The sequence below is a fragment of the Myxocyprinus asiaticus genome, chromosome 40, assembly GCF_019703515.2.
Source record: "Myxocyprinus asiaticus isolate MX2 ecotype Aquarium Trade chromosome 40, UBuf_Myxa_2, whole genome shotgun sequence".
Taxonomy (NCBI): Eukaryota; Metazoa; Chordata; class Actinopteri; order Cypriniformes; family Catostomidae; genus Myxocyprinus; species Myxocyprinus asiaticus.
Window position 1 is genome coordinate 21366381 of NC_059383.1, and position 26836 is coordinate 21393216.

At 38.1% G+C, this 26836-nt stretch overlaps 1 protein-coding gene across 1 annotated transcript; it reads right to left on the reverse strand.

Moving 5' to 3' along the window:
- Positions 1–1361: 1361 nt before the first annotated feature.
- On the reverse strand, positions 1362–25983 carry LOC127430736 (tumor necrosis factor ligand superfamily member 10-like). Its single transcript, XM_051680745.1, has 5 exons — positions 22974–25983; positions 19507–19656; positions 7237–7273; positions 6949–7041; positions 1362–4098 (listed from the first exon to the last, which is right to left on the reverse strand). The coding sequence occupies exons 1-5, from the start codon at positions 23226–23228 to the stop codon at positions 3641–3643; spliced, it is 993 nt and encodes a 330-aa protein (XP_051536705.1). The 5' UTR covers positions 23229–25983; the 3' UTR covers positions 1362–3640.
- Positions 25984–26836: the final 853 nt, after the last annotated feature.

The window sequence follows — 26836 nt, forward strand, 5'->3', positions numbered from 1 at the left end:
TACAGATGAATGATGTTTTTTAAGACAGTGATGTCTGAGGGATCAGAGATCACATGCATTCAGAAGTGGTTTTTGTCTTGCCCTTTACTGAGATTTGACCAGATTCCTTGAATCTTTTAGCTATATTATGCACTGTAGAGGGTGAAATGCCCAAAATCCTTCCAATTTGTCTTTGGGGAACATTGTTCTCAAAGTGCTCGAAAATTTGGTTAAGCATCTGTTGGCAAATTGACAAGTCTTGAACGATCCTTGCTCTTGAAGGACTAGGCTGTTTTTGGAGACCCCTTATACAGTATGACACAATTGCCTCACCTGTTTAACATCTCCTGTTTCACCTTAACTCGTCAAATTGTTATTAGTCTTAAATTGCCCATCTCAGCGTTTTTGGAGCGTGTTGCAGTCATCTGATTTGAAATTACTGTACTTTAAAAAAATAATAATAAAATTCACAAGGTAAAGCATAATATGTGTAGTTGTGGTGCTTTCAATATAGCAAAGGGTGAATATAATTTACAAATTATTCCTTTTTGTTTTTATTAGCATTTTTCATACTGTCCCAACTTTTTCGGAATTGGGGTTATACATGGCCTCTGTTAGAGTGTATTTCTCATGCCCTGCACACCTCTGGTGAGAAGACTTCATCCTAATTTTTTCAATATTCAGGGGATGTTCTTGTGTATGTCAAGAAGAAAGTCACAAGCAAGCAGTGACGGATGTGCAAATTACATTTCCCAAAAGTTCTCTTTCCCTCCATTATGGCATGATTAAAACCATTATTTGTTGGTTAGATATTAATTTTTACTTTTTGTTTTGATTTGAATAAGCACTTATTATGAGCACAAATATTCCAGCATCTAAAAGCTCTTCTGCTATCATTTAGTTTAGCTTTTTAGGGTGAGTCTTTACGTTTTATGAGCATGTTGATTTACAGTTTCCTCATGAGGTAAGGCTTTTAAGGCCATTTTTCCAAAGGTTTGGGTTGGAATCCAATGAGCTAATAATGTTTGAGAAGCAGGACTGTGTAGTTTCTGCCAAGAGATAATGCATTTAAAAAGTCTCATTCTGAACACTGTTGAAACTAGGGAGTATGAGGCAATTCCCTATGCAAGTTGGCATTACATTTGGTGAATTAATATGGATGTGCAATTACTGCAAAATAACATTACCTTGTACCGTTAATTGTTTTTTTTTTTTTTTGTGTTTTTTTTGTAACCCAGTTGTCAGATTGGCCATGTTAAATTCTGAAATTGCTTCCGATATCACAAAGGCACACTCTAATTCTCCTATAATTAACATTTTCTGAAGCTTGTCTAAAAGGAACAGAAGTTTACTCCATCAACAAATGCTGCCTGTACACATAATTATGCTTGTACCATTTTTATTACTATCACATGCATGTCAAAATGTCATCTGAGCATGCAAAATGTAGTCACTTGAATTGTGTAATTTCATTATATGCATACCTACCCAGATATTTCCATTTTAATGTTTACAGCTTGCTTATTCCTGGGTCAACTTCTTTTTATAATTTGCTTTTCTCTGCCACCATACCACACCACTATATGTTTAGAAACCTTTCGCAATGGGACACAATGAAGTCAAAGATCATTATAAACAATGATCAAAAGTATACATTTTTAAAGGCACTCCTTGAATCTGACAGTAGCCATCATCCAGAGTTTATATCCTTTGAACTAACTAGCTTGCTTGTTTCTCAGCAATCCCCTCCATTTCAGCCGATTTTGTGTTGTTCTGAATTTAGCTCAGTTTTACAGTATTTACATCTTTATCAAAATGGGAGTCATTTTGATAAAGGGCCACTTTAAAAAAGAAAACCATATTAGATCATTGTGTGTCCTAATTATTTAATTGGGGGGGGGGGGTTAAATTGTGTAAATTGCTTGTTTTTTTAACATTAGCATTTATCCTTTATTGTTAAATATGAATGTCACATGAATTACAATAACTTATTTGTAACTTGTTCTTCAGTGTTTATTTTTAGTGTGGATTGTGGGATTTGTGTACACATTGTAAGTTTAGTTGCTGATCTACACACAAGAATTCAAACACCTTTCTCATTTGTGGGTTTTATGTTTGCAAAATTACAAAAGAAATGTCCATTGGACCAGAACTGAGAACACAGTATAACTGGCTGTGCTTCTTTTCAGGATAGTAAGGGCTTTAGGAGAATAAAAATAAGCAGGAAAAGGGACAATTGAAAAAGTGTTTAATTTTTTTCTATACATTATCTATGGCATGTTTTGAAAAATGAGTAAAATATGAGTCATGACAAGACTTGCTCTTAATCTGGCCCATGTACCCTGACAATACTGGGATTTGTTGCTGTGGTTCCTCAAGATAACTTGCAAGAATTATTATAATTATTATTATTATTATTTTTTTCAGAATTTACTTTAGACATCAGTGCTTGGTTTTAGGTTTGATTTATGGTGCGATATGGCAAATAATAAAAAAAAAATATTTAATTAACTGAACACTTAAGGACCATGACCAGGCCATTGACTCAGATCAGATGGTCATTATAAAAATGAATGAACAATATTAACGGTGATATGTAAAACAGAAAAGTGGCAGGCTATACCATTGTATGGTTTATGTTTTGAATTTGGAGTAGCAACTCGCTCAAAAACATTTTTGTGCATTTTTTAAAAGTGCAGATGCAGTCCAATAAGAGTTGATTCAACAGCATTTGTCGCATAATGTTGATTACCTCAAAAATTAATTTTGACCCTTCGTCCCTCCTTTAAAAAAAAAAAAAGAAAAAAAAAAGAAAAAATCAATGAGGCACTTACAATGGAAGTGAATGGAGCCAATTTTTAGAGGGTTTAAAAGCAGAAATGTGAAGCTTAGAATTTTATAAAAGCACTTGCATTAATTATGTTACAAATCATGCTTTATTTGAGCTGTAAAGTTGTTTAAATGGTAATTTTAGGGTTCATTGACATTACATCGTCATGGTAACGAAGTTATAAAACTGGCTATAACTTTGCACAGAAAAAGGTTAGTAAGTGATTTATCACACTAAAATCATGTTAACATGCATTTTGTTTACATTTTGTTACTATACTTTTGAAAAAGTGAGTATTTTAATGTTTAAATGTCCCATTCACTTCCATTGTAAGAGCCTCACCGTAACCCAAATGTAAAAACATTTTTGTGGTAATCAATATTATTGAACCTGGAATATTCCTTTTACTGTGAAAAGTGTTGTTAGGCAATTCTCATTTACAGCTTCCTCTCAGATATGCTTAAGATCGATCCATCCAGATAAGATTTTATATTATATCACTTGGTCATGTGAGGAGGTTTCACTTCAGCACAATTCATGTCCATTTTCACATAAAACACCCAGCCTATGAAGGTCAATTCATCCTCTTCTCCTCAAAACCACACTGACAAGATGTATAAGTACATTTTCACTGACACACATTAGTCTTGACTGTTGCATTTTGAACTTGACTGGCTATCACAGAGCCATTTGAATTTTCCAGATGGCAGAATGTAATTCCTTTATACAGAGTATTTGTAGCTCCCTTTTTTCATAGTTCCCATTCGGGCCTCTCCGAGAGTAACCATTTCCTTTGCCTTGCAATAAGACCACAAACCACAACTGCATCCTTCAGAAGTCAAACAGGAAGGCCCCAAAGTAGCTGGAGGAGTCATCTGCATTCACAGCTGTGGGAGAAGACACAGAGATGAAGATCTCATCGCCCGCACGAAGTTCAAACAGGCCACCCTGGTAGATGGAATGAAGAGCGTTCTCACTGTCTGGAGACCAACATTTGGTACCCACACCCTTCAGGAGCTGAATAGGGCGAGCATAGGCAGTTTTCTTGTAGACACACTGCACCATCTGGTGGCTGACAATGCCTGAGTGGTAATCGTCACTGGAAAGAGTGAGATATCGGAAGTAGACTTGGGCGTACAGGTAGTAGCGGCCTGCGCGAGGAATACGCAGACGCCCGTTGGACACGGTCATGTTGTGCAGGTGGGAGCCGAAGCTCTGGTTGCCCCAGGAACGAACAGGATGACGACAGGACTGATGAAGGTCAGTCTGGGGGGCTAGGGATGTGGGACCTGGTATATTGAGGAAGAAGTTTAAAGACCCAACAGATGCCTTGATTATCTCAGTGTACCCTTTTGCTTAATCCTGCTCTAGGAGATTATATTTAATGTAGAGTTTAGCTCCAGACCTATTTTCAGGTTAAACAAGAACACATTAATTCAATGGTTCAGGTATGTTTGCTTTGAGTTGAAACTTAACTCAGCTGGAAGATAGATCTTCTGGAACAGGACTGAGCATCCCAGTACAGCATGTCCTGCTCTTCTGCATCATATAAAAATGTTCTTCTGTGTGTATGTCAGGTAAAGTGGGACAACTGGTAAAGTGGTTAAGTGGTTCTTTTGAATGTTCATGTACCCTGAAATTGACCCCATTCTGCCGAATTACTGGCAAGCACCGCCCCCATCAGACATTTTTGCATTAATTCAAATGTGTTTACCTTTCTCTGTGGCACTACTGATAGTTGTGCAAGCAATTTTCGAGACATGGGATCTGGTCCCATTTAAATCAGGAAGTAGTTGCGTTCAATCCGAGACATGCGCTGCGTCCGAATATTCATACTTACCTAATATATAGTATGCCAAGAAGCGCAAAAACCATATATGCAAAGTATGCAATGCATAGGGGCGCCATGAAGGGGCGCCAGCAGCTCACTAAAAGTGGTGCAATCAGCCTCCTCGACCCGCTCACAATTACAATGGATGATACTCCAACCCCCCCCCCCAACACTTATAACGGATGACACTCCCCTCCCCTCGCTTGACAGATCCACGGGGCACAAAATTTAGTTTCGCATACCCGCTCGGGAATGTGAAGTTGTGCCCCTGAGTATGCCAATGGAGTAGTATGCCAGCATCCTCAGTATTCATAAAACAGTAAGCAATAAATACCTGGATGACCTACTATTTCTGGTGAGATTCTAAATTGCTGATCAACTGGTCAACTTACGATCCCATAATCCCTCAGGGGCTGAGAAGACGTCACGTTCAATATGCTGGATTTAAAAGAACGGTGGTGAACCATGAGTCAGACTGCTCTTCTCAACTGTAAGTGACATGTAAACCTAGAAAGTTGTTCTTTGTGCTTTATTGGTGTATGTTTTACAAAACCAGAGTAGATTATTTTTGCAGTTGTTGTTGTAACGTATATTCAAGTCCGGGGTCAGTACCAACGTATCCAGATGAAGTATGTCCACAATCTATTCATACTACTTGCATGGTTTAGGGTTAAGGCCTCGATATACTTATACGAAATCAAAGAACGAACGGATGTGATGTAATTTAGAAAAAAATCTGGCCAAAAAGGTGTCTTTGAGTTCGTTTCGGTGGTTCGTAACAGCTTGCCAGGGTCAACTTTTACCAAAACTTCTGACTGGCTGCCAAACACTTTCTTTCTGTCATTGGTCCACGTCAACAGTGGGTGTGACCTAGAGCTCCACCTACCTTGAGGCTGACATCTAATTCTGTTTACGTTCTTCAGTCAGTCAAAATCAGTCAACATGAACACACCGGCGTGTAAAGTTATTAGCGAGCTGGTGCAAATTAACCTACATCTGTAGGATTGTTCCGAAATGTTTTTACAAGACCATGTCATGCGATTTTTTTTGTTTGGTTTAATTAGTCTACAAAAATAATCAAATCTACTCAAATACTCTCAAGTGCCCATTCACTCTTGTGCCATCTACAGCGAAAGCCATTCACACATCTGCCCAAAGTAAGATATGACTCTCTTATCATCATTCTTTTGTCTGTTTTTCCCCATTTACACTCTTTTCCACACCCATTTTGCAATAGTATCATCATAAATTACAATAACAGAGTGTAATCGGCGCATATTATGGCCATGTAAAGCTTGTTGTTAGCTTAATAGTTCCATGAATTCAGAATGTATACATGACAAATAAAACATTTTATACTGCATATGTATTACTTTAAATAGAGTGGTTAAAACAGCCTCTTTTACTGACATCATGCGAATTCTATTCTTAAAATGAGGCACAAAGTCATTAATAACACATTTTATTGTCACATTAGTTAAGGTTTAACATGTCGTCTTGAGCATCCTCATATTTAAATGTACCTCTAAGTGCTGTCCCACAGCGGTATACCTTTGTTCGGCTGTTTTGAACTTATTTTACCCCTAAACGAAGAACAAAGAAGAACTTCTACGGAAGTATATCGGGGCCTTTAGGGTTTGGGTAAGGGTGGAAAAGTTTATAAAATTTGCATTCCTGTATTACATCATTTACAACTAAAAATACAACTCACTTTTGGCACCATTCTGTGGACATTTCACCCAGAAAAGTCAACAACTCTTCCAGCTCGGCCACTGAGGGCAGTGATTCGAATTTCAATAAGCGCAAACCGAAATTGAATGAGATCCATTTGGATCATATTTTAAAAACATCACCAATGACAAATTATCAGAAATATCCCACTTTACCTGTATTTACTCTAAATGCAATTTTTTCACTATGAGCTACTACCTATATAATAATTATAACACTTTTTACTTTAACTATCCAAACCTTTAACTTATTTTGCATGACAAAAAATCATAACCATAACACATCTTTCTCTGGGACCTTTTTTGGGAATGTGCGGAACTCTACTGCGACTTGTTTGAGACCACAAAGCATTGATAAATAATTTTTTCCACTGTTTTCATGAGAGTTATCAGTTCAGTAAACAGTCTAAACATTCAAGACATTTTATTTTACTAAATTCCTAATGAAGCAGTTTCTTTTTAGGTTTTCAACAGTGAATTCCATGACTCACAAGAGTATGGTTAAAAACGTTGAGTTTGTGCTGACACAAGTAAAAGGCATGTATAACATACACACCCAGACATGCTGGCAAACTCACCCTGAAGTCCACTGTCTCTGAGGGTAAGATGAGCAGATGGCCGTGGGCTTCCAGTGGTAAGTAACTTTGTGCGAGGAGGGATAGCTACTCTTTCTGTGAAACAGTAAAGAACAAAGGGTGAAAGATGGAACTCGAGAACAAGGCCAAAACATTTAAAGATAGTTTCAATAATTTGTGTGCATTAATTGGTTTTTAAAAGAGTTGAGGTAACAGATGAAAGAAGAGATAAAGCAAAGAAGCAGCAAATTATGAGGAAAAAGACATTAAATTCCAGTGGTTTCTTGTTACCTTGAAAGGTGTGTTTAGAGATTAGGTTTTCTGTGACCTAAAAGAGAACAGAAATGCTTATCTTCAAAAGGACAAATCTGTGTGCATTTCATTCTACATCTTTTATACAAGTGATTCCTACTATTCTACAGAAACTTATGTAGGAAATGATTGTGAAACATAATACAGTCAGATAACTGGGGTGTAGAGCTGGCTAAACTAAGTAATGTTGTGTCTTTGCTCCTGTGTCATTATACAGGGCTGGTCATTCCAGCATGCAGCCACAGATAATAAAATACATTGTTTCTGCTGAAATCCCTGCCAAACAAACAGTGCTACTAAACTGCACACCCCTGTTTTGGTATAAGCAATACTTGATGTTATACATCCGAAGCATAGCAACATTTATCAAAACATTTTCCACAATAAAGTTCATTTCAGAAAGACAATTAAAGCTCTTTTCTTGAACACTAGAGTGGAAAGAAAAACATCAAAGGCACAAATGACAGAGGACAGTTTTCATTATACAGTATTTAATTTATTGGAGGAAAACTGACAAAGTTGAGTGCAAAAGGCCAAATTAAACATTTAATATACAGTATGTCAATCATAAATACAGTACCCTGTTAAGGTTGTGCCATTTCCTACTGTTCTTGCCACTATCATAGTGGCTGAGAGGAAGTTCAAGAACTACAGTATTTTCCATTGGAATTGGAGTAACTTGAAGCTAAGCTCAAAAATTTGTGCCCGAACACAAAGAGACCCAGAAATGTACTACCTGAACCAGACACGTCTATTATTTGAAAGCTTGGACCCGTACCCATGCTGAACCGAGAAATGCCAGACCCGGACCTGAACAGGACCTGTCTATTATTTGAAAGCTAGGACCCGGACCTGGCTGGGAGACACAGACCCGATCGACACCGATTTCACAGCTGATTGCTATTAACAAGTTAATTTACAAGTTGTGAAAACAAAACTTTGTGTCTTACTTAATGTAATGTTAGTAGCCTTCTCCCCTGTGCCTGGCCATGACGCATATAATCCATACTCCTTGCCAAGAAAGTTGGTAAAATACATCCAGGTTTTCTGTGATTTTTCTCTTGCTGTTTGAAACAGCATAGCTAATCCACTCATTATTTCAGCTTCAAAAGTCCACTTGCTGTCACGGTGACGGATGACAAACGCGACTTGTTTAGAATCAGCTTTGCAGTTTTTTTTGTATCTTGCATAAGATAACTTCGACTGCTTGCCCTTTTGAACTATAATAACAATTGCTCATTCATTGCCACGGCTGCTAATGTTAGCATTGCTAATTTGCTATCGTATGCCTTAAGTCCGCTCTGCCTCTGACGTCACTCTGCCTCTAACGTTGTGGCTCCACTCTGTTTTTCACTTATTTCCCACCCGCACTTTCTCATCCTAATTTTACAATGTTGCAACTTAGTTACAACACACACAGCACCATCATCATCAGCAGCGCTGTCTGATCACGGCCGGGTTTTCTCGGATCGACTCGGGTATTACAAATAATGTTAAACAGACCCAGGACCCGCAGCAATAGAATGGGACCCGACCCGGGCCCGGCTGACCATATAAAACATGGATCCAAACCCATACGGGTCCCGGGTCGGGTCTCGGGTCCTCGGGTTAGGGTGGACCCGTGAAGACCTCTAGTTTCAGGTCCAAAGCAAAGCCATGAGACCACACAACTGGAAACCCAAATCAAGGGTTTCCTCATTTCACAGTTAAGACCAGTTGATACTTTTGTGTCGAACCTCAACGCGGTGGCCTACGCGGTGGTTTGCATTTATAGTTCTGTGTTGGTGTGTGCATCATTCTACGAGTAGGCCTACACAGCCAAAATGCTATTGTATTGTGAGAAAATGCCTTAATTTCTGAAATAACCAGGGTAGGGTTTCACCAGTTGTGCGTAAGGTCTCACTTAAGTTGAGACGTAAAGTTCACACTAAGGGCTTAGTAACTACTGGTTAGTTTGTTTTTTAATTTGGCTGCACCACCTGTTCTTAAGGCAAGACTTAACTAGTAGGTCGTAAGCTCTCCGTAAAGTAATGCGTAGTCGCATAATATGAAGTTTACCTGTATTTATCCAATAAGCAGCCTTCAAATTTGTACGCAGATGTGTTAAACAGCCGTGAATTTCAGTTTGATCTTGTTCAAACCTTGTTTGCTCGTAATAAATGATATCCCCATTGAAATACGATACGTAATAAAACAAGATTTAATTAATGATATATTTAGCTTATGTAAATAACAATATTCAATAACTGTATCTAAAATGAATAAGGGACAATAAATAAATAAATACTAATACAACATGCTGGAAAAATAGACATTTATTCATTTTAATATTTTATACATTTTGTATATGTTGAAACTTGACACCAGGCGGCGTACACAGGAAAGTGCACCATTAGATTTGTTTCATGCTGAAGAGGTAAGTTATTTTTCTAATGTTTTCTCCCGTAAATGTAAACGAGTGTAAATGCAAACATCATCATATATGTCAAAAGGACTGTTGTTGCAGGAATAACACAATGGTTAAAGTTAAATTTTGTTGCGTGCTCTGTTGTCTAACAATGCTCGTCAATGTAATTTGAAATAGTCAATCAAATCGATGAAGATGCTAAGCGGGAACCTCAAGCAGTTTAGGTTAAGAGTGTACGGGTGTGTTCACACTTGGCAGGTTTTGTTCGATTAAAACGAACTCTGGTGCGATTGCTCTGTTAGTGCAGTTCATTTGAACAAGTGTGAACGCTGTCACCCGAACCTTGGTTCGATTGATATATGAACGCAGCATGGACCAAAGACGTCTAAACGGACCAAAAACAGGAAGTAATTTGCCTTTAATACTGACCTCAAGCATACCTGGTTCTTCTAATCATAGGAGCTATGTTGCCCAGTTCGGTACAGGCGTCGGAACCGGCGTCAGCCGTCCTTGCAGCATATCTTTGTTTGTGTGTGCAACGGAGGAATTCCTGCTGCTGTTTTAACTCCTTTACATATTTTATTAGCTCTTCGTTTGTTCTCAGCTGGTAAAAATACCACCATATATACATATATAAATATAACGAGTGCATTTCTCCCAGCAGCCAGCATTGTTTTGGATGATCGTTAAGTTCCGTCAAAAAATATACATCATAAAATCTGTCCAATCAGGTTGTGAATTTTTCCTAATGCCTTTGGTTTTGTATCGTTAGGTTCGGTGTTAAAAAAGCCAGTGTGAACGCTAAGCGAACCAGGACTAAATGTATCGATTTCTTTTTTGGTCTGGACCAAGAGGACCAAGAGAACCAAACTACAAGTGTGAACACACCCTAAGTGTCGGGTCCCTATTTTATTATTCGTCTCCGACCCTGCTAGATCTATGCCTTGCATCCACAGAATTATTAACTGCTTTTCCAAATTCTCAGGATACAAAGTCAATTAGTCTAAATGAGGAAGTTTGAAATGTACCGCCACATCTTCACACGGTTCTACACCAGCACTGTAGAGAGCATCCTGACTGGCTGCATCTCCGCCTGGAACGGCAATAGCACCGCCAACAACCGCAAAGCCCTGCAAAGGGTGGTGCGAACTGCCAGACACATCATCGGAGGTGAGCTTCCCTCCCTCCAGGACATATATATCAGGCGGTGTGTGAAAAAAGCTTGGAGGATCATCAGAGACTCCAGCCACCCGAGCCATGGGCTGTTCTCACTGCTACCATCAGGCAAGCGGTATCGCAGCATCAGGACCCACACCAGCCGACTTCATGACAGCTTCTTCCCCCAAGCAATCAGACTTTTGAACTCTTGATCTCTCACGATCAAAATACATCAGCACGGCACTTTATTACTCTTATTACTCTTATATCTCACACCAGACTGTCATAAATTATATTCCCTTTTAACAACACACTGGCAACTTACTATCAACCGACAGCCTGAATGTAAATACAGTACAATACAACCTACTGTATATTTTATATATACTATATATACTATTTTTATTGTATAATGTGTATTCTATATTGTGTGTATTGTATACTGTACATTGTATGTTATTATTTGTATATTGTGTCATGTGTAATTATGTGTATATTAGATTTTAAATTGTGTTGTGTAAATCTGATGTTTATTGTAAATTGGTATATGTCTCATCACTGTCACAACTACTATGTTGCTCAGAACTGCACCCAAGAATTTCACACACCATTGCACTTGTGTATATGGTTGTGTGACAATAAAAGTGATTTGATTTGATTTAAATCCGAAGCTTTGGCTTTGACAGCGTACTGTCCAGTAACGGCCTTCCAGCCGGGTGCCTTCCAGTGGCCCAAACAGGGAATAAAGTATTTGGGAATTTTATTCCCAGCAAAATTGTCTGATTTAGTCAGAGTTAATTTTGATCCCTTAATAAAAAGGTTTTCGAACGATGTGGACAGGTGGGCTTCATTACACTTATCGATGATTGGGAAGATTAATGTTATTAAAATGAATTGTATTCCAAAATTCAACTACCTGCTACAGTCTCTCCCTGTAGATGTCTCCCTCTCTCATTTTTAAAGCAATTTGATAGCATAGCGAAGTCCTTCATTTGGAATGGCAAACGTCCCAGGTTAAATTTCAATAAGTTACATAGGCCGATTGACAAAGGTGGGTTAGGCCTACCCAAGATTTTGTTTTATTATTATGCATTCGGTCTTAGACATTTGGCTCATTGGTCGCTTCCACCTGAGAGAGCCCCTCCCTGGTTTTTTATTGAAAAGGAAGTTCTTGCCCCTATCTCGCCACTGCAAAGCCTTTCAATTAAACTAGCCGGAGAGGTTAAGTCGCATCCCGTTATTTTGAATTTGCACTCGATATAGACAAAAGTGTCTAGAGTGGGATTCACATGACGCCATGCGAGAGACAGACGTGTGAGACACGAGCTCTGCGAACTTTGCTAGTTTTTTAACTATTTTCATGTTGTGATCTGGTGAGATTCGATACACCCAGTTACATACTTGCTCTTTGAGGTAAATATGGCAAAGAAGTCAAAATTCTCAGACTCTGGAGACATTAAAAGACACTTACGTGTTCAAGCTGAGGCTTCTGATGGAACTGCGAGCCGGGGACTCGATTTGGATGGCACGTCGGGAGAAGATATTCAGCGTCAGTTGTCCAACATGTCGGTGATGTTGACGAAGGTTCTTGCTGACTTTGAGGATCTCGCTGTAATACGTCGATCGATTATGGTGATGGAATCAAAGTTGTTTACAAGAGTGACAGAAGTTGAAAGACGAATCGATTATCTTGAATCATCGGAAAGGGAATTATCCGCTAATCCGCCCGTGTCCAAAACGGATTTGGAATTAATTTCTGAAAATTAAAATTAATATTTCGAAAATATGAGCCGAAGGAAGAGGGCAGAGATATGGTGAAATTTCTGGACGAGTTTTTCCAGAGTCTCCTTGACATAACAGGCCACAAGCTGGAAATTGAGCGAGCTCACAGAGTCCCTGCTCGCAGATGTGCTGAGGGAGATAGGCCCCGACCGATTCTGGCCAGATTAAATCATCCGATAAAGATCTCATGTTGCCCCAGGCGAGGAGTAAAGGGAAGCTTTCTTGGAAGAACCATAATATTTTCTTGTTCCTGGACTTTGCGAATTCCACAAGAGAGAAACGCGATCGGTTCAAGGAATGTAAGAAACTCTTACACCAACAGAAGATCACCTTTTCATTGATGTTCACAGCCAAACTGAGAATAGAAACGAAGAATGGTTGCAAAGTATTTACTTGTCCAAAACAGGCACTTTCCTTTATAAATACATTGGAGTAAGCCATTTGATGTTTCTTATATTAGTGGACTGACTCGCGGTGGAGGGACTCTATTACCTGAGGAAGCTGGGTGCCATTTTTGTTTCTTTTTGCGTTGACTCCGCCTAGCGGCTGGAGTTTGTTTTATGGCATGACTCCAAGAAACATTTGCATTGACTGAAAAAAAATTTCCCGGCCAGATCGAGAATGGACACTTTGGATGACCACAACATATCTATATGCTCACATAAAGGACGTCTTTTATAAAGTTGATGGGCTGAGTAAGTTATGGTGTTTTTTTTTTGTGTTTTGTTTTTGCGCTGCCGGTTTCGTTTTTCGCGCTGGCTCTGCCTAACGGCTGGAGCTTGTTTTGTGGATTTACACTACTTCAGGACAGTTGTGGTTAAATATGTTTGTTCTTTGTGCTTATGCCTCCAAGTAGAATGATTAGCTCATCTGCAGCACTCATAACAGCTGGCTTACTGATCATTTGTTTGTCTGTCCGAGGAAACTGAATGGCTTTATATCAGCTGGAGTTTATTTTGTGGAGGAACATACCTTCGAGACAGTTTTGTGAATGAATCTACATGTTTTTTCTGTTATTCTGCCTGTTGGCTGGGGTCTGTTTTACAAAGTATTTTCTGTTATGTAATTGTGCCTCGCAAAATTTGTGCAGAAGCACTGGACTTGAATAATCTGACGGCAAAGTTGTCGCGGGGGTTCTCGTAGGCGTACATGGACTCTTTGAGTTTAGAGGGATTGACGCTGGTTGGCGCTTTCGTGCGCCCCTCTCTTATTTTCAAGCAATTTGATAGCATATCGAAGTCTTTCATTTGGAGTGGTAAGCGCCCCAGACTACATTTCAATAAATTACATAGGCCGATTGACAAAGGTGGGCTAGGCCTACCCAAGATTTTGTTTTATTATTATGCATTTGGTCTCAGACATTTGGCTCATTGGTCGCTTCCACCTGAAAGAGCCCCTCCCTGGTTCTGCATTGAACAAGAACTTGCCCCTATTTTGCCATTGCACAGCCTTTCCATCAAACTAAATAGAGAAGTTAAATCACACCCCATTATTTCACATTTACACTCAGTATGGACAAAAGTGTCCAGAGAGTTTAATTCAGATATTTATCTAAATGTTGCCTCAAGCCTATGGCTAAACCCCAAACTATGCATTAATAATTCCCCTTTTTGTTGGTCAGAGTGGATTGTGAGGGGGGTTAATTCACTCGGTGATCTTTACTAGAGCGGTGTGATGAGATCCTTTGAAAATCTGGTTCAATATTTTGGGATCCCCAGATCTCAGTTTTTTAGGTATCTTCAGTTACGCCATTTACTCTGTACTATTTTTGGGAATAGCATACACCCCCCTAAAGCAGCAGATACTCTAGGAGAGGTGATTTCTGCTTTTGGAAAGGGCCATGAGGCATCAGTGTATTACTCCTTATTAATTCAGAGTCTGGGGGACGGAGTCTCAACCACTCTCAAGAGATTATGGGAGAAAGATTTAAACCTGGAATTGGAGGAGAGAGAATGGGCTAGGATTTTAAAAAACATAAAAACTGCATCGAGAGATGCAAGGGTGCACCTTATACAATTCAAGATTTTACATCAGTTCTGTTGGACCCCCTCTAAATTGTATAGGCTTGGTCTTAAAGACAAACCCATGTTTTTTGGTGGTGTGCTGAGATTCAGGAATTTTGGTTGAAGGTACAGAGTGTTCTGTGTGACGTGTTGGGCATTAGGATTTCGTTTTGCCCCAGACTCTGTGTTTTGGGTGATGGGGCGGTCATTGACGTAGGTGATAAATACATAAACAATTGGGTCCTCACCAGTGCGATGATAGGCAGGCAGATTGTTTTAAGGGTTTGGAAGTCGGTAGGAGCACCCTCAATTCGGGAGTGGTGCGAGGAGATGGGAAGGGTGGCAGCCTTCGAAGAGGTAACATGTAGAAGGCTGGGGATATGGGATTCTTTTATTGGGAAATGGGGTAGATATTTTACGTTTTTGGGGGCTCTCAGTGGGTCTGTGGAGAGAGAGGTATAGAGTTGTATGTTTATTATAGGTGTATGTGTATGTGTGTGTATATATATATATATATATATATATATATATATATATATATATATATATATATATATATATATATAAATATATATATTATTATTCTTGGTAAATGTGTGTACTTATGTAAGACCACTGGGATGTTCGTTTGGGGTCGGGTGGGGTTCTTGATTGGGGAGGGGAAGTAGTGGGAGTTAATGTTGAATCATTGTATATATGTTATGTTTTTCTTTGTTTTGAAAATTTATAAAAATGTTAATCACAAAAAAAGTGTCCAGAGTGTTTAATTCTGATATTTATTTAAACGTAGCCTCGAGCATATGGCTGAACCCTAAACTATGTAATACTGGGTTCAGCCATATGCTCAAGGCAGCATTTAAATAAATGTCCGAATTAAACACTCTGGACACTTTTGTCCATACCGAGTGCAAATTTGAGATAACGGGGTGTAACTTAACTTCTTCGATTAGTTTGATAGAAAGGCTTTGCAATGGCGAAATAGGGGCAAGAAATTCCTGTTCAATACAAAACCAGGGAGGGGCTCTCTCAGGTGGAAGCCACCAATGAGCCAAATGTCTGAGACCGAATGCATAATAATAAAACAAAATCTTGGGTAGGCCTAGCCCACCATTGTCAACCGGCTTTTGCAACTTAATGAAATGTAATCTGGGATGTTTACCATTCCAAATGAAGGATGACTGTCTTGCCCTGAATAGCCAAAACTCCACCTTCTGCGACAAAATAGTATTATATCTGTATTTCAATCGGGTCAATTCTCTGAGGCCATCAGATGATTTTCGGTGCTTCAGCTCTGCTGTCAGCACTTTTAATATTCCCTTCCAACTCCACGAGTTCTCGTGCTTTGGATTTTTTGGTGAATGGGGCATACTGTATGATCCGGCCCCTAAGAACTGCCTTAAGTGCCTCCCAAGCCATGCCCAAAGAGGATACTGAAGACCAGTTGATCTCCATATAAACATTGATTTCAGACTTTAACATTTGTTGGAATTCAGGATTTTGCAAAAGGGATACAATAAAGCACCAACTATATGATTTATTTTTCTCCGAATGTGGCAACACCTCTAAACTCACCAGGGTGTGATCTGAGACTAAGATGTTTCCAATTGAGCAATCCACAACAGATGAAATGAGGGACTTAGATATAATTTTAAAAAATCAATTCTAGAATAAATCTTATGGACTGATGAAAAAAATTTATAGTCCCTACCAGATGGGTTTAAAAGTCTCCAAATAGCTGTAAGATCAAGATTTTACACATCCTGTGAAGCGTTAATGTTGCTCTAGGGGGCTTACACACATTTGCTTCACTATGATCAAGGAAGGACTCCATCAAAAGATTAAAGTCTCCTCCCAATATTATATCATAAGGGGTGCCAGGGGCTTGCAACATCCCTTCAAGATCTATAAAAATGCCCTGATCATCAGCATTAGGTGTGTAAATATTAGCCAAAATCAACCTTTGCCCCTGAATTTCTGCTAAAACAATAATGACTCTTCCTAATTTATCTTTAATCTGTTTGAGACATTTGAATTGTAGATGTTTACTTATCAATGTGATGACTCCCCTGCTCTTACTTGAGCCAGCACTAAAGAAAACATGTCCACCCCATATCTTCCCACATTTTTCAGCTTCCTGTGGGGAAAGGTGCGTTTCTTAAAGAAACACTGTATCATATTTCTAACATTTAAGAAAAGAAATAACCTTCCTTCTTTTTATGGGGTGACCAACCCATTCACATTCCACATGGAGAGAGACAATCCACCCATATTAACATTTGACATTTTGACATATGAAAAAAATTATATTGTGTGTCAAAAATAAAATTATAAAGACCACATTTCAACAGTAGTGCAACAATCAACCCCCGAACATCCCCCAGAAAAAAAAAAAAAACAGAAAAAAGTAAAATGTACATATTAACCCCTCACACAATGGCGTCAACCATCCCTCTAAACTCAAACAGTCCATGTATGCCTACGAGATCCCCGCAACAACTTTGCCATCGGATTGCTCAAGTCCGGTGCATCTATAAAAATTTTGTGAGACAGAATTACACAACAGAAAATAATCTATAAAACAAACTCCAGCCAATAGGCAGAAAAACCACAAAGAACGAGTAGATTCATCCACACAACTGTCCCGAAGGTGTGCTCCTCCACAAAACAAGCTCCAGCCGCTAGAGGAACCACCACAAAAAAAAGACATATATTTTCCTCAGGCAGTCAAACGAATGTTCAGTGAGCCAGCCCATTCGGCTGTTACATGAGTGTAACAAATGCACTAATCACTCTAATGATTTGCAAGAAATATTCCACAAAACAAAATCCATCCAACAGGAGGCATAAGAACAAGACTTGCAGATTCATCCACAAACTGTCCCGAAGGAGTGTTATTCCACAAAACAAACTCCAGCCGCTAGGCGTAACCAACACAAAAAGAAACAAAAAAGGCGCTCAGTTTCCTCGGACAGTCAAGTAAATGTTCAGTGAGTCAGGCCCACTCGGCTGCATCGAAAGTATCACACAATGACTTACTCATTCCACTGACTTTATAAAGGACATCGCTTGCTGTGGGCATGTAAATATTTTGCGGCCATCCTTAGTACCTATTCTCAAATTGTTCGGGAACATCAGTGCAAAAGTGACCTTCCACTGATGTAAGAGTTTCTTGCATTCCTTGAATCGATCACGTTTCTCTCTTGTTGAATTCACAAAGTCTGGGAACAAGAAAATGCTGTGGTTCTTCCAAGAAAGCCTTCCTTTACTCCTCACCTCACGTAACACAAGATCTTTATCGGATGATCTCAGAAATGTGGCCAGAATTGATCGGGGCCTGTCTCCCTCCACCGGATCTTCGAGCCGGAACTCTGTGAGCTCGCTTGATTTCCAGCTTATGGCCTGTTATGACTCGGGAAAAGCTCGTCTAGGAATTTCACCATATCTCGGCCTTCTTCGTCCTTAGGAATTCCAACAATTCGGACATTGTTTCACCGGTTACGATTCTCAAGGTCTTCCAACTTTTCCCAGACGTGCTCCAAATCCACCTTGGTCGCTAGCGGGTTAACAGCTAATTCCCTCTCTGATGACTCCAGATAATCAATCCGTTTCTCAACATCCACCATTCTTTTAACCAACTCAGTGAATTTCGTCTCCATGGCAGTGATCGATCGACGCATTATAGCAAGATCCTCCAAGTCAGCAACGACCTTCATCAGCATTGTCGACATGTTCAACAGTTGACACTGAATCTTTCACCTCACTGTCCAAATTGAGTCTCAGGCCTTCGGCCTGCTGCTCAGGGGCTTCAGCTTGAGCACGTAAGTGTCTTTTAATTTCTCCAGAGCCCGAAGAGTTTTAATTCTTTGACATATTGTCTTCATAGAACAGTTATGGAACATAATGTATTGAATCTCACCGGTTAATGACACAAAAAGTATTAAAACTAGCAAAGTGCACAGAGCTTGCCGTTCACACATCTGAACCTCGCATGGCGTCAAGTGACTCCTGAGAAATTTTGATTAAAATATTATTCACTACTGAAAAGTACAGATAAATAACAGTTTAATATGATACCAAACCGACTATTTTACCCAAAATGTGTGTGTGTCGTGCGTATTTAGGCTCATTAGAGGATCACATTGTTTCTCTTGCGTCACCTGAAATCAGTTGCGAGTCGAGTGTCCTGTGCACTGCACGTTAGGAGCGCTATTTGAATGATGCGCTGAGCTGCTGCCTGTGTAGAGCGCATTGCTGGTCCTACCCCTCAGGCCCAACACCGCCAAAGTTTGGACACATGCTAAAATTTGCTCTGTAAATCGGCGCCCCGAAGCAATGCCGCCCTAGGTGGCCGCCTAATGGGTTGACCAGCCCTGGTAGAGCTTTCCAAATCGCTCTCTTATGAGGCTCCATTTCAGTAAGGATGCTGCCATAGAAAACAGCTGCCTATGTAAGCAGGAGACAGCGAGGCAGCTCACTAAGTTTTGGAACTGATCCAATTGTTTCATTCAGACAAAATATATATTGAGTTAAAAGCTGTGAAAGCACAGTTTATTAGTTGTAAACAGATTAGGCTTTTTGTCCAGTTTTTACTTGTAACTTCATGAACCAAAAAAATCACAGCTGTTGTAGTGTGCAGATATGCTATGATGCAATGGTGTGGTTTGACTCCAAAATATGAATAGGCCATAAGTGCATAAAGAGTAGAACTGCAGTTGTCAGGCATTGCAATTCATGGTATAGGAGAAATATATTACTATTTAAAATATATAATGTACATTTGTATGATGGATTTTTTTTAACTGAGCATTAATGCTCTATTGAATAACTTACTATGAGATACAACTGAAATTAAGAGCACCATTTGCATTTTATTATCCAAGCAATGCAGCATCTCTTTACCTTAGAAATGTAGGATTTGAGTCCTTCAGCTAATTTAATACATGGCTCCCCAAAGAGCCTCACCAGGTTGTCTGGTACCTCCTGCTCTTTCTCAAGAGCATTCAGAAGACCAAGACATCTTAGATCCTCCACCACATCCTGTGACCGAGCCTGTCCATAACAGAACAACAACATAGGGGGACATTTTCATGTTACTATTCACCAGTCCACTAACCAAGTCATGTCATATATCATGCACAGCTAAATTACAAATAAATCATCTACAGAATCAAGTCTTATCATCCTTTATTTCAGATTATGTGGGGCCTGATAAATAATCTTTGGCAGATGCGTTTAGATAATCCATAACTTTTGATGCAGGGCTGGCTTCATCCAGCCATCTGTATTTAATTCACAAAGAATTCATATAATAACTGTCAGGGTTCTGCCCATAGTTTTGTCTTCCTGACTTTTGTGGAAAAACACTCTTCCTAACACTCTTGTCTTGTTAGTCTCTGTCTTCTGTCTGGATTCAGCCACTTCGGTTGGTTTGGTTTTATTTACTTGGTGGCTGAGTTCAGGCACTTGTGTTCTGTCTCGTGTGATGTGATTTCATGTTTTTTCTGGTCTGTGTCTTGTGTGGAGAATACATGGCTTGCCTTTTGGTTTTGTCATGTGTTCTCTTGTGTTGTTGTTGTCTAGCATGAGTGCATGTTGCTCTTGTGGCACTCTGGTAGCATGCACTCATGTCTATTGTTTGTGCCTGTCGTTTGTGTGAATGTGTGGTTTTGTTTTGGGTTCTCATTGCCACGCACTCCTCTGTCTTGAGTGATACCCTGCCCCCTTGTTTGCCCTTTTATCTTGATATTAATTCCACCTGCCTCCCTTGTTACACTCCTCGTTTTCTCCCTTATTTATTCTCCCTTAGTGCTCTGTCTTTGACCAGTTCGTTGTGGGATGTTGCTTGTGTTTATGCCCCCTGTTAGGTCTCTGTCAGTTGTGTTCCCTGTTTTGTGTGGATTCCTGTCGGTTCCTGGCCCAGCCCGTCATCGTTGTGTCGCCCTGGACCATGTTTTTTGTTATATTTTATAAGTAATAAAAGCCCATTACGCTACTCTGCGTTTGAGTCCTGCCATTTCCTCTACCACCCCTGACAATAACACTGTGCTGATGTTCAGCTAAGAACATAGACCACATTTTAGCTTTATTGTTGTATAATGTGAAGCTGAGAAGTTCTAGCCAAGACATTGTACGTACATGGAGTATAATGTTTAACCTTCTTGTGCAGGTGCTAGGAGCTGGCAAAATTTATGAAAAAATGACAAAGTAATTTCAAGAAACAATTTAACATTCCAGACAATGAGGTCTTAGTGTAAATCTGAGTAGGCCTGTGGTGGCAAATATGTTTTTGTGCTCTGAATGTTTGTACTATACTTAGGGGCCTTTAGGGGGCTGAACAAACAAGTTCCCAGAACAGAAAAGTATTTTGATAGAGATCAGTTTATATGAAAGGGGAAAGTATTAATAGATTTTTAACATTTCTGTTTTTGTTTTTATTACTTGTACTGCACAGTACACTATATATCTAGACTATATGGGTCCAGATATCTGTGGCTCACTAAAAACCTTCTTTCTAAATGCTGGTCAATGGTTTGGCACACTTTTGCTGTTTTCAGGACCCCTTGTAATTTGTCATCATAACATGAGGTCCAAACTGCAAAACTCTCCTCCTTATTTCAAAACAACTGACCATGAGCTCTGATAAAGGCTGAGATAGTAATGAATATGTTAATTAGATCTGACAGTTTAAAGCTTCCATTTATTCCCCAATTCAGAGAACAAATGGAGCAAAGCATTGTTTATCTTTGAGAGGAGTTGCCAGACTTGTATTTGTAAAAAGCCCTATTTTATAAGGTCTTTGACCACAATATCATTTAATTATAACTGTTCTGGTTGGTGCTACAGAGATGGTGTTGAAGTTGTTCAAAAATTATGCAATCATAAAACATTGAAAAAATAAGAAAGAAATTTTGCTTTGATAGTTGGCCGATGAAATCTGTAAAGTAAATGCCCTGGTTATATTTAACCCCAAATCATATAATAAATCAATATAATATTTCATTAAGATCATTAATTATTTTTCCCATAGTGACATTACTATTAGGAAACTTACGCACATTTGACTCCCTAATTCTTATTGAAAAGCATCTGGACATTTTACTTTTTCCATTCCTTTTATTTTCAGTCATGATTCTCATCACAGTCATTTCTTTACTGTATTACAGTAAAAAATATGCTGTTTTGTTTTAAAAAATAAAAATCAGCAAAAATGAAAGGTAGTACCAAGGGAGTACAATGATGTATAAATAATTTACTATTTAAATAATGTATCTTTTTTTCACATTGCGGTAATGAGAAAATCATAACGACCATCTTTTTATGCATTATGGTAATGCGAATTTGGGGCTAAAATGAAAACAATGTCACAAATGTAAACAAATAAATAAAATAGCTCTCAAAATAGGCTTTATTTTCTATATGCAACATAAAATGTTTTGTTTGTTTCTTTTGATTTTGCAGTAAATAGGACCTGGACATTTTCTTGGCAAGTTCCATATGAGTCATCCCGTTTCTGAAGCAAATGGTGAAAATTTGGCTACAATGAAGAAACAGTTTGTAGATATACACAAAATCATGGGAAACATATATATATATATATATATATATATATATATATATATATATATATATATATATATATATGCATGTATATATATATATATATATATTTGCTGAAACAATTTAAAGAATACAAAAACCATTTTTGCACACTTAGTGCATTAAGCAACTTGCCTCACATGACATTTTCGGTCAGAGTTTGACAACTTTCCCATGCAGTACATAAAAGTGTCAGAATACAAAGAACCCCATTGCAAAAGCTCTTAGGGCTGTTAGAATTGAAAGTATGAGATAATTACAATACAGGCTGTAATAATAAACCCTCATTTTAGTGATAAAACCCCATCACAAAAGCCAGGAATTTAGAACCTCAATGCAAATATTGACCTGATTCTTCACATGAGAACTGATGTCAATCTATGACCTTATTGTTGTGGCAACAAGCTTAATGCAGTAATCACCAACCCAATACTAGCCAAGGAAATAAGTAGTGCTGACACAATGAAAACATGTAAACCTGATACAAAGATGACAGCATGACAGCCTGCAGGGTAAGAACGTGCTTTAATGCAATTTGCAAATGATCTCCATTATAGATAATTATAACATGTCAAGGATGCAGTTTTGCAGATTTTTATGGGAACCTTCAATAAGGAAAAGGTAACAGGTTTGATAGAAAACATAAATTTTAAAGAGATATGGAAAGTGCACCAAATATACACTTATGTATAAATTGCGTAAGTTTGCATGATTCACTAATACATTTTCTCAACAACATTATTTCTGGTTTATAAAACACTTGGTTTTACCTGTGCCATTGACAGATTTAAGTAGATGAAGAGTCCTGTTGTCGAGGCAACTTGCAGGACAATCACGATGACCACAACCGTCGTCACCCACAGCCTGGACGGAACTTCGAGACGGTTTTTGTGATCAGCCATGATGAATGAGCTCGATTCGCTACTAACAGATTGTACATAATCAGAGTTGCCCTCAGATGCCACCGCATTCCTGTCGAGTGACTGCAGCATACATTGAGGAGGAGCTACAGAGTCCATGTCCATCACTGTTTAATGTTCCTCAGAGAAAGAGATCTCACAAAAGAGATAAGTTCGAGGAAACAGCGGGGTAAATGGCAAGAAAATCGTCGTCATTGTGGCGTAGTGTATGGTTCCTGTAAAAACTCCGCTCTGCTGTGCGCGAGGCGGTTCTGTGGAGACTTAAATGAGTTTGACAATAGACTGAAGTTTCACGCGCTCTTCATCCTGGATCAATTAACTGACCTTTTTTTTTTTTTTTTTTTTTTTTTTTTTACACCACATAGTACAGGGTTCCCCAATTAGTTTTCACCAAGGGCCAAATGCTGTCAACCATACAAAGTCAAGGGCCACGGCCCTCGATGTAATGACAAATGTTTTTGTGCTGCTTATTATTATTATTATTATTATTATTATTATTATTATTAATGTTGTTGTTGTTGTTTATTAAAAGAGTCATACATAAATATTCCGATTTTTTATTAGTTCTTTTTCTCAGTATTAGTAGCCTGTTTTATTTATTCAAACAATTATGAATATTTTGTTTGTATACAGATACACAAAACTGCACAACTTCGCCTGCTGGGAAGAAGAAGAAGAAGAAGAAGAAGAAGAAGAAGAAAACTTTAATGAACAATCTGGGTATCCATGTCCTCCATGCGAGTCAGCTGTCTCATCAAGGGCGAAGCAGCTTGTCCCCCGCACTTTTCCAAGCTAAACCCATACCGAGTCCAAATGGTGGATTTGTATACAGTATTCTTTGCGTTACTTTGGGCTGATTGAGCGACCATCCAGCCAATCACAGGTGAGTTTCATGAGCCGAAACAACCCTTACGTTATAGGCCGTCAGTCAGACAGTCTAATCAACATGGCTCCTTTCATTTCTACAGAGTTGCTTTCAACAATGCTCATTTATCCATGTTTTTTATCGGCATTGATGTTGAATTAAATTAATAATATAGAGATGAGGAACACACAAATAAGAGTAATTTATCGGCATATCGTTCTTGATTGGCAGCATTACGTGAAATGCACTGCAGAAAAAACAAAACAAAGGACAACCCTTCTTTTAAGCACACATGGAGTTTATTTCAGCGCACGAGTCTTCATTAAGTTATGCTTTTTACATTATGTTTTTGAGGTAAACGTTTGATCGGTTGTTTTTGCCAATTCAAGCAGATTACTAGATCTGTGTTAAATATGTAAAGCTATTTTTAATATCAGCTCCTGTTTTTTTTACCTCTATGTTGGTGTGCAGTCGACAAACTGTAGGAAAAATGATAGATTTGCTGTGTTCTTAGAACAGTTAGGCATTTTACTGAAGTGAATAGACATGTAGACACACTTTTTTATACATGAAAATGTACAGTCGTTATTGAAATTCATTATAATTATAATAAAACTTTTATTGTTGTCTTTTGATAAAAGTTCACAAACTGTAGGGAAATGATAGATTTGCTTTGTTTTTATAATGCTTAAAACCTCTACTAAAGTCTCTTTGTAGGTCTGTAGACATACACATTTTAGAGGATTACAATTTTCTTTTAATCTTTGATTCAGTGACTAACTCATTTCATACAAGACACTCATTTGTCACCACCTTCTGGCATCACCAGAAATGGTCACTGAATCATTAAATGGATCTGAACGAAGTTTGGTGAACATAGTCAAAACACTCGAGCCACTTGGATACATTTAAATCCCACAATGAAAAAATTAATTGCACATGCACAATTGTCATTATTGTAATTTATTAAATAATTTATTCAGGACCAGCTTGTGCTCAGTCTTTTATTGTCATGTGTGAAACAGTAGCAAGTGCTCCACAAGATGCCCTTTATTTTTCCAGCTAAGTTTGCGAAATTTTGCAATTATTTTACAATTCTTGAATCTTTAAATACTACAAATATTAAAAGTAAATAGTACATATATATTAATATCATACTTATATCATACTTATTTATAGTGTAATATATTAATACTGCACTGTAAGTGTTGGGTCTGTGCGAGCCACCATACTGTCAGCTCTGTGTATGTTTTTATTTTTTTTATTTTGCTATTAAAATGCTAAGTGATTTCTTTCTTCACTACTTCACTGAGGTGATATTATTGTTAACTCAGAAGGCTGCACACAGTGGAAATTATTCAAATATTCGTTTATCACATGTACGAATTCATCTAATAATCAATATATGTTATTATTAATAACTTTGTGCGCACATGTCATGTCTTCTCGGCGCTTAGAAATGCTTCCGAGTTTGAATGGGAGAGTGTCAAGATGGTAAAATAATAAAAATACATACAATAATGAACACTTGTACAAATGTTTTTATTCTTGTTGGCAGTTTTTAGCAGTATTAATATTTTAACCATTATGGAAATAACGGGTTAAACATGACAAACAGAATTCTGCCTATTGAGGAACCCTGACATAGTGCCTCCCATGTACCTTTTACATCCGCAAAACAACAACAGAAGCCTATTTTAGCCTTTACATTTTTTTATATATATATATATATATTTTTATTTTGTATTTTTATTGAATAATGTGTATCTATATAGTGCGTATTGTATACTGTACAGTGTATGTTATTATTTGTATATTGTTGTGTGTAAATTAGACTTGTGTTGTGTTAATTTGATGTTATTGTAAATTGGTATATGTCTCATCACTGTCACGACTGCCATGTTGATCGGAACTGCACCCAAGAATTTCACACATCATTGCACTTGTGTATATGGCTGTGTGACAATAAAGTGATTTGATTTGATTTTGATTTAATTTGATAGGGGCCATAATAAAATATGGAAAGCTAACATTTTGCATTTGCTATTTTTGATTACTATAGTAGTAATACCTAAATAATTACAAGTAGCTCAATACTACTGCACAAGTAGGCTAAGTGTAGTTCATCCAGTTCTTTGTTATAACACAGTAATTACTTAGTAATTAGTATTACTGAGTGCTTCCCTAAATAAACTATTGTAAAATGTGACCTCTGACTATATCAGATTTGAGCATAGCAGTTTAGGAATTAGTTTTTCTCTATGATTTCTGTGGTTCTTTCATTTCAATTGGCCTGTAGCACTGTTATCACACACTACAAATATACTTTTCAAATATGTGGTTAGACTGATGATTTAAACAGTGTTTTTGGCTTATCTTTAACTGTAAACTGTTATTAATGGAGAAAACTCAGTGGCACAGTCTTGCAACATGCTCTCACTTCTGAGAAATAAGGGACAAACCAACGCAAATAAATAGAATGGATGATGTTTAAAAACTAAATAAGAAATACATTTGCAGATACTAATCTAAGAGGAAAAACATTATGAATCGTGACTGTAATTACTGGAGTTCATTAGATTTTCAACAACTGGAGACTCATGGCTTGTTTAACAATTGTCTCCTGCCCTTTTTCTTTATGTAGCTCACTGCTAAACTATTGACTATAATTATTATCTGTATGAGATTATTATGCTTATGGCCCTAACATCATTTCCAAATTAGAGCAACAAATAACAGAGTTAGAGGGTAAATTCATCCACAACTGTTTGTTTAATTTCCTCCTCATGCAGGATGATGGTATGTCTCAAATTTTAGGCAAGAAGGATGGGAGAGAGATGTTTTGATT

Excerpts from the sequence above, each read along its gene's own strand:
- LOC127430736 (XM_051680745.1), bottom strand. The coding sequence starts at position 23,228 with ATGGACATGGACTCTGTAGCTCCTCCTCAATGTATGCTGCAGTCACTC. Across the intron at positions 19,657-22,973 it reads TAAATCTGTCAATGGCACAG|GCTCGGTCACAGGATGTGGT; the intron begins GTAAAACCAAGT and ends TGTTATGGACAG. Across the intron at positions 7,274-19,506 it reads TCAAATCCTACATTTCTAAG|GTCACAGAAAACCTAATCTC; the intron begins GTAAAGAGATGC and ends GTTCTCTTTTAG.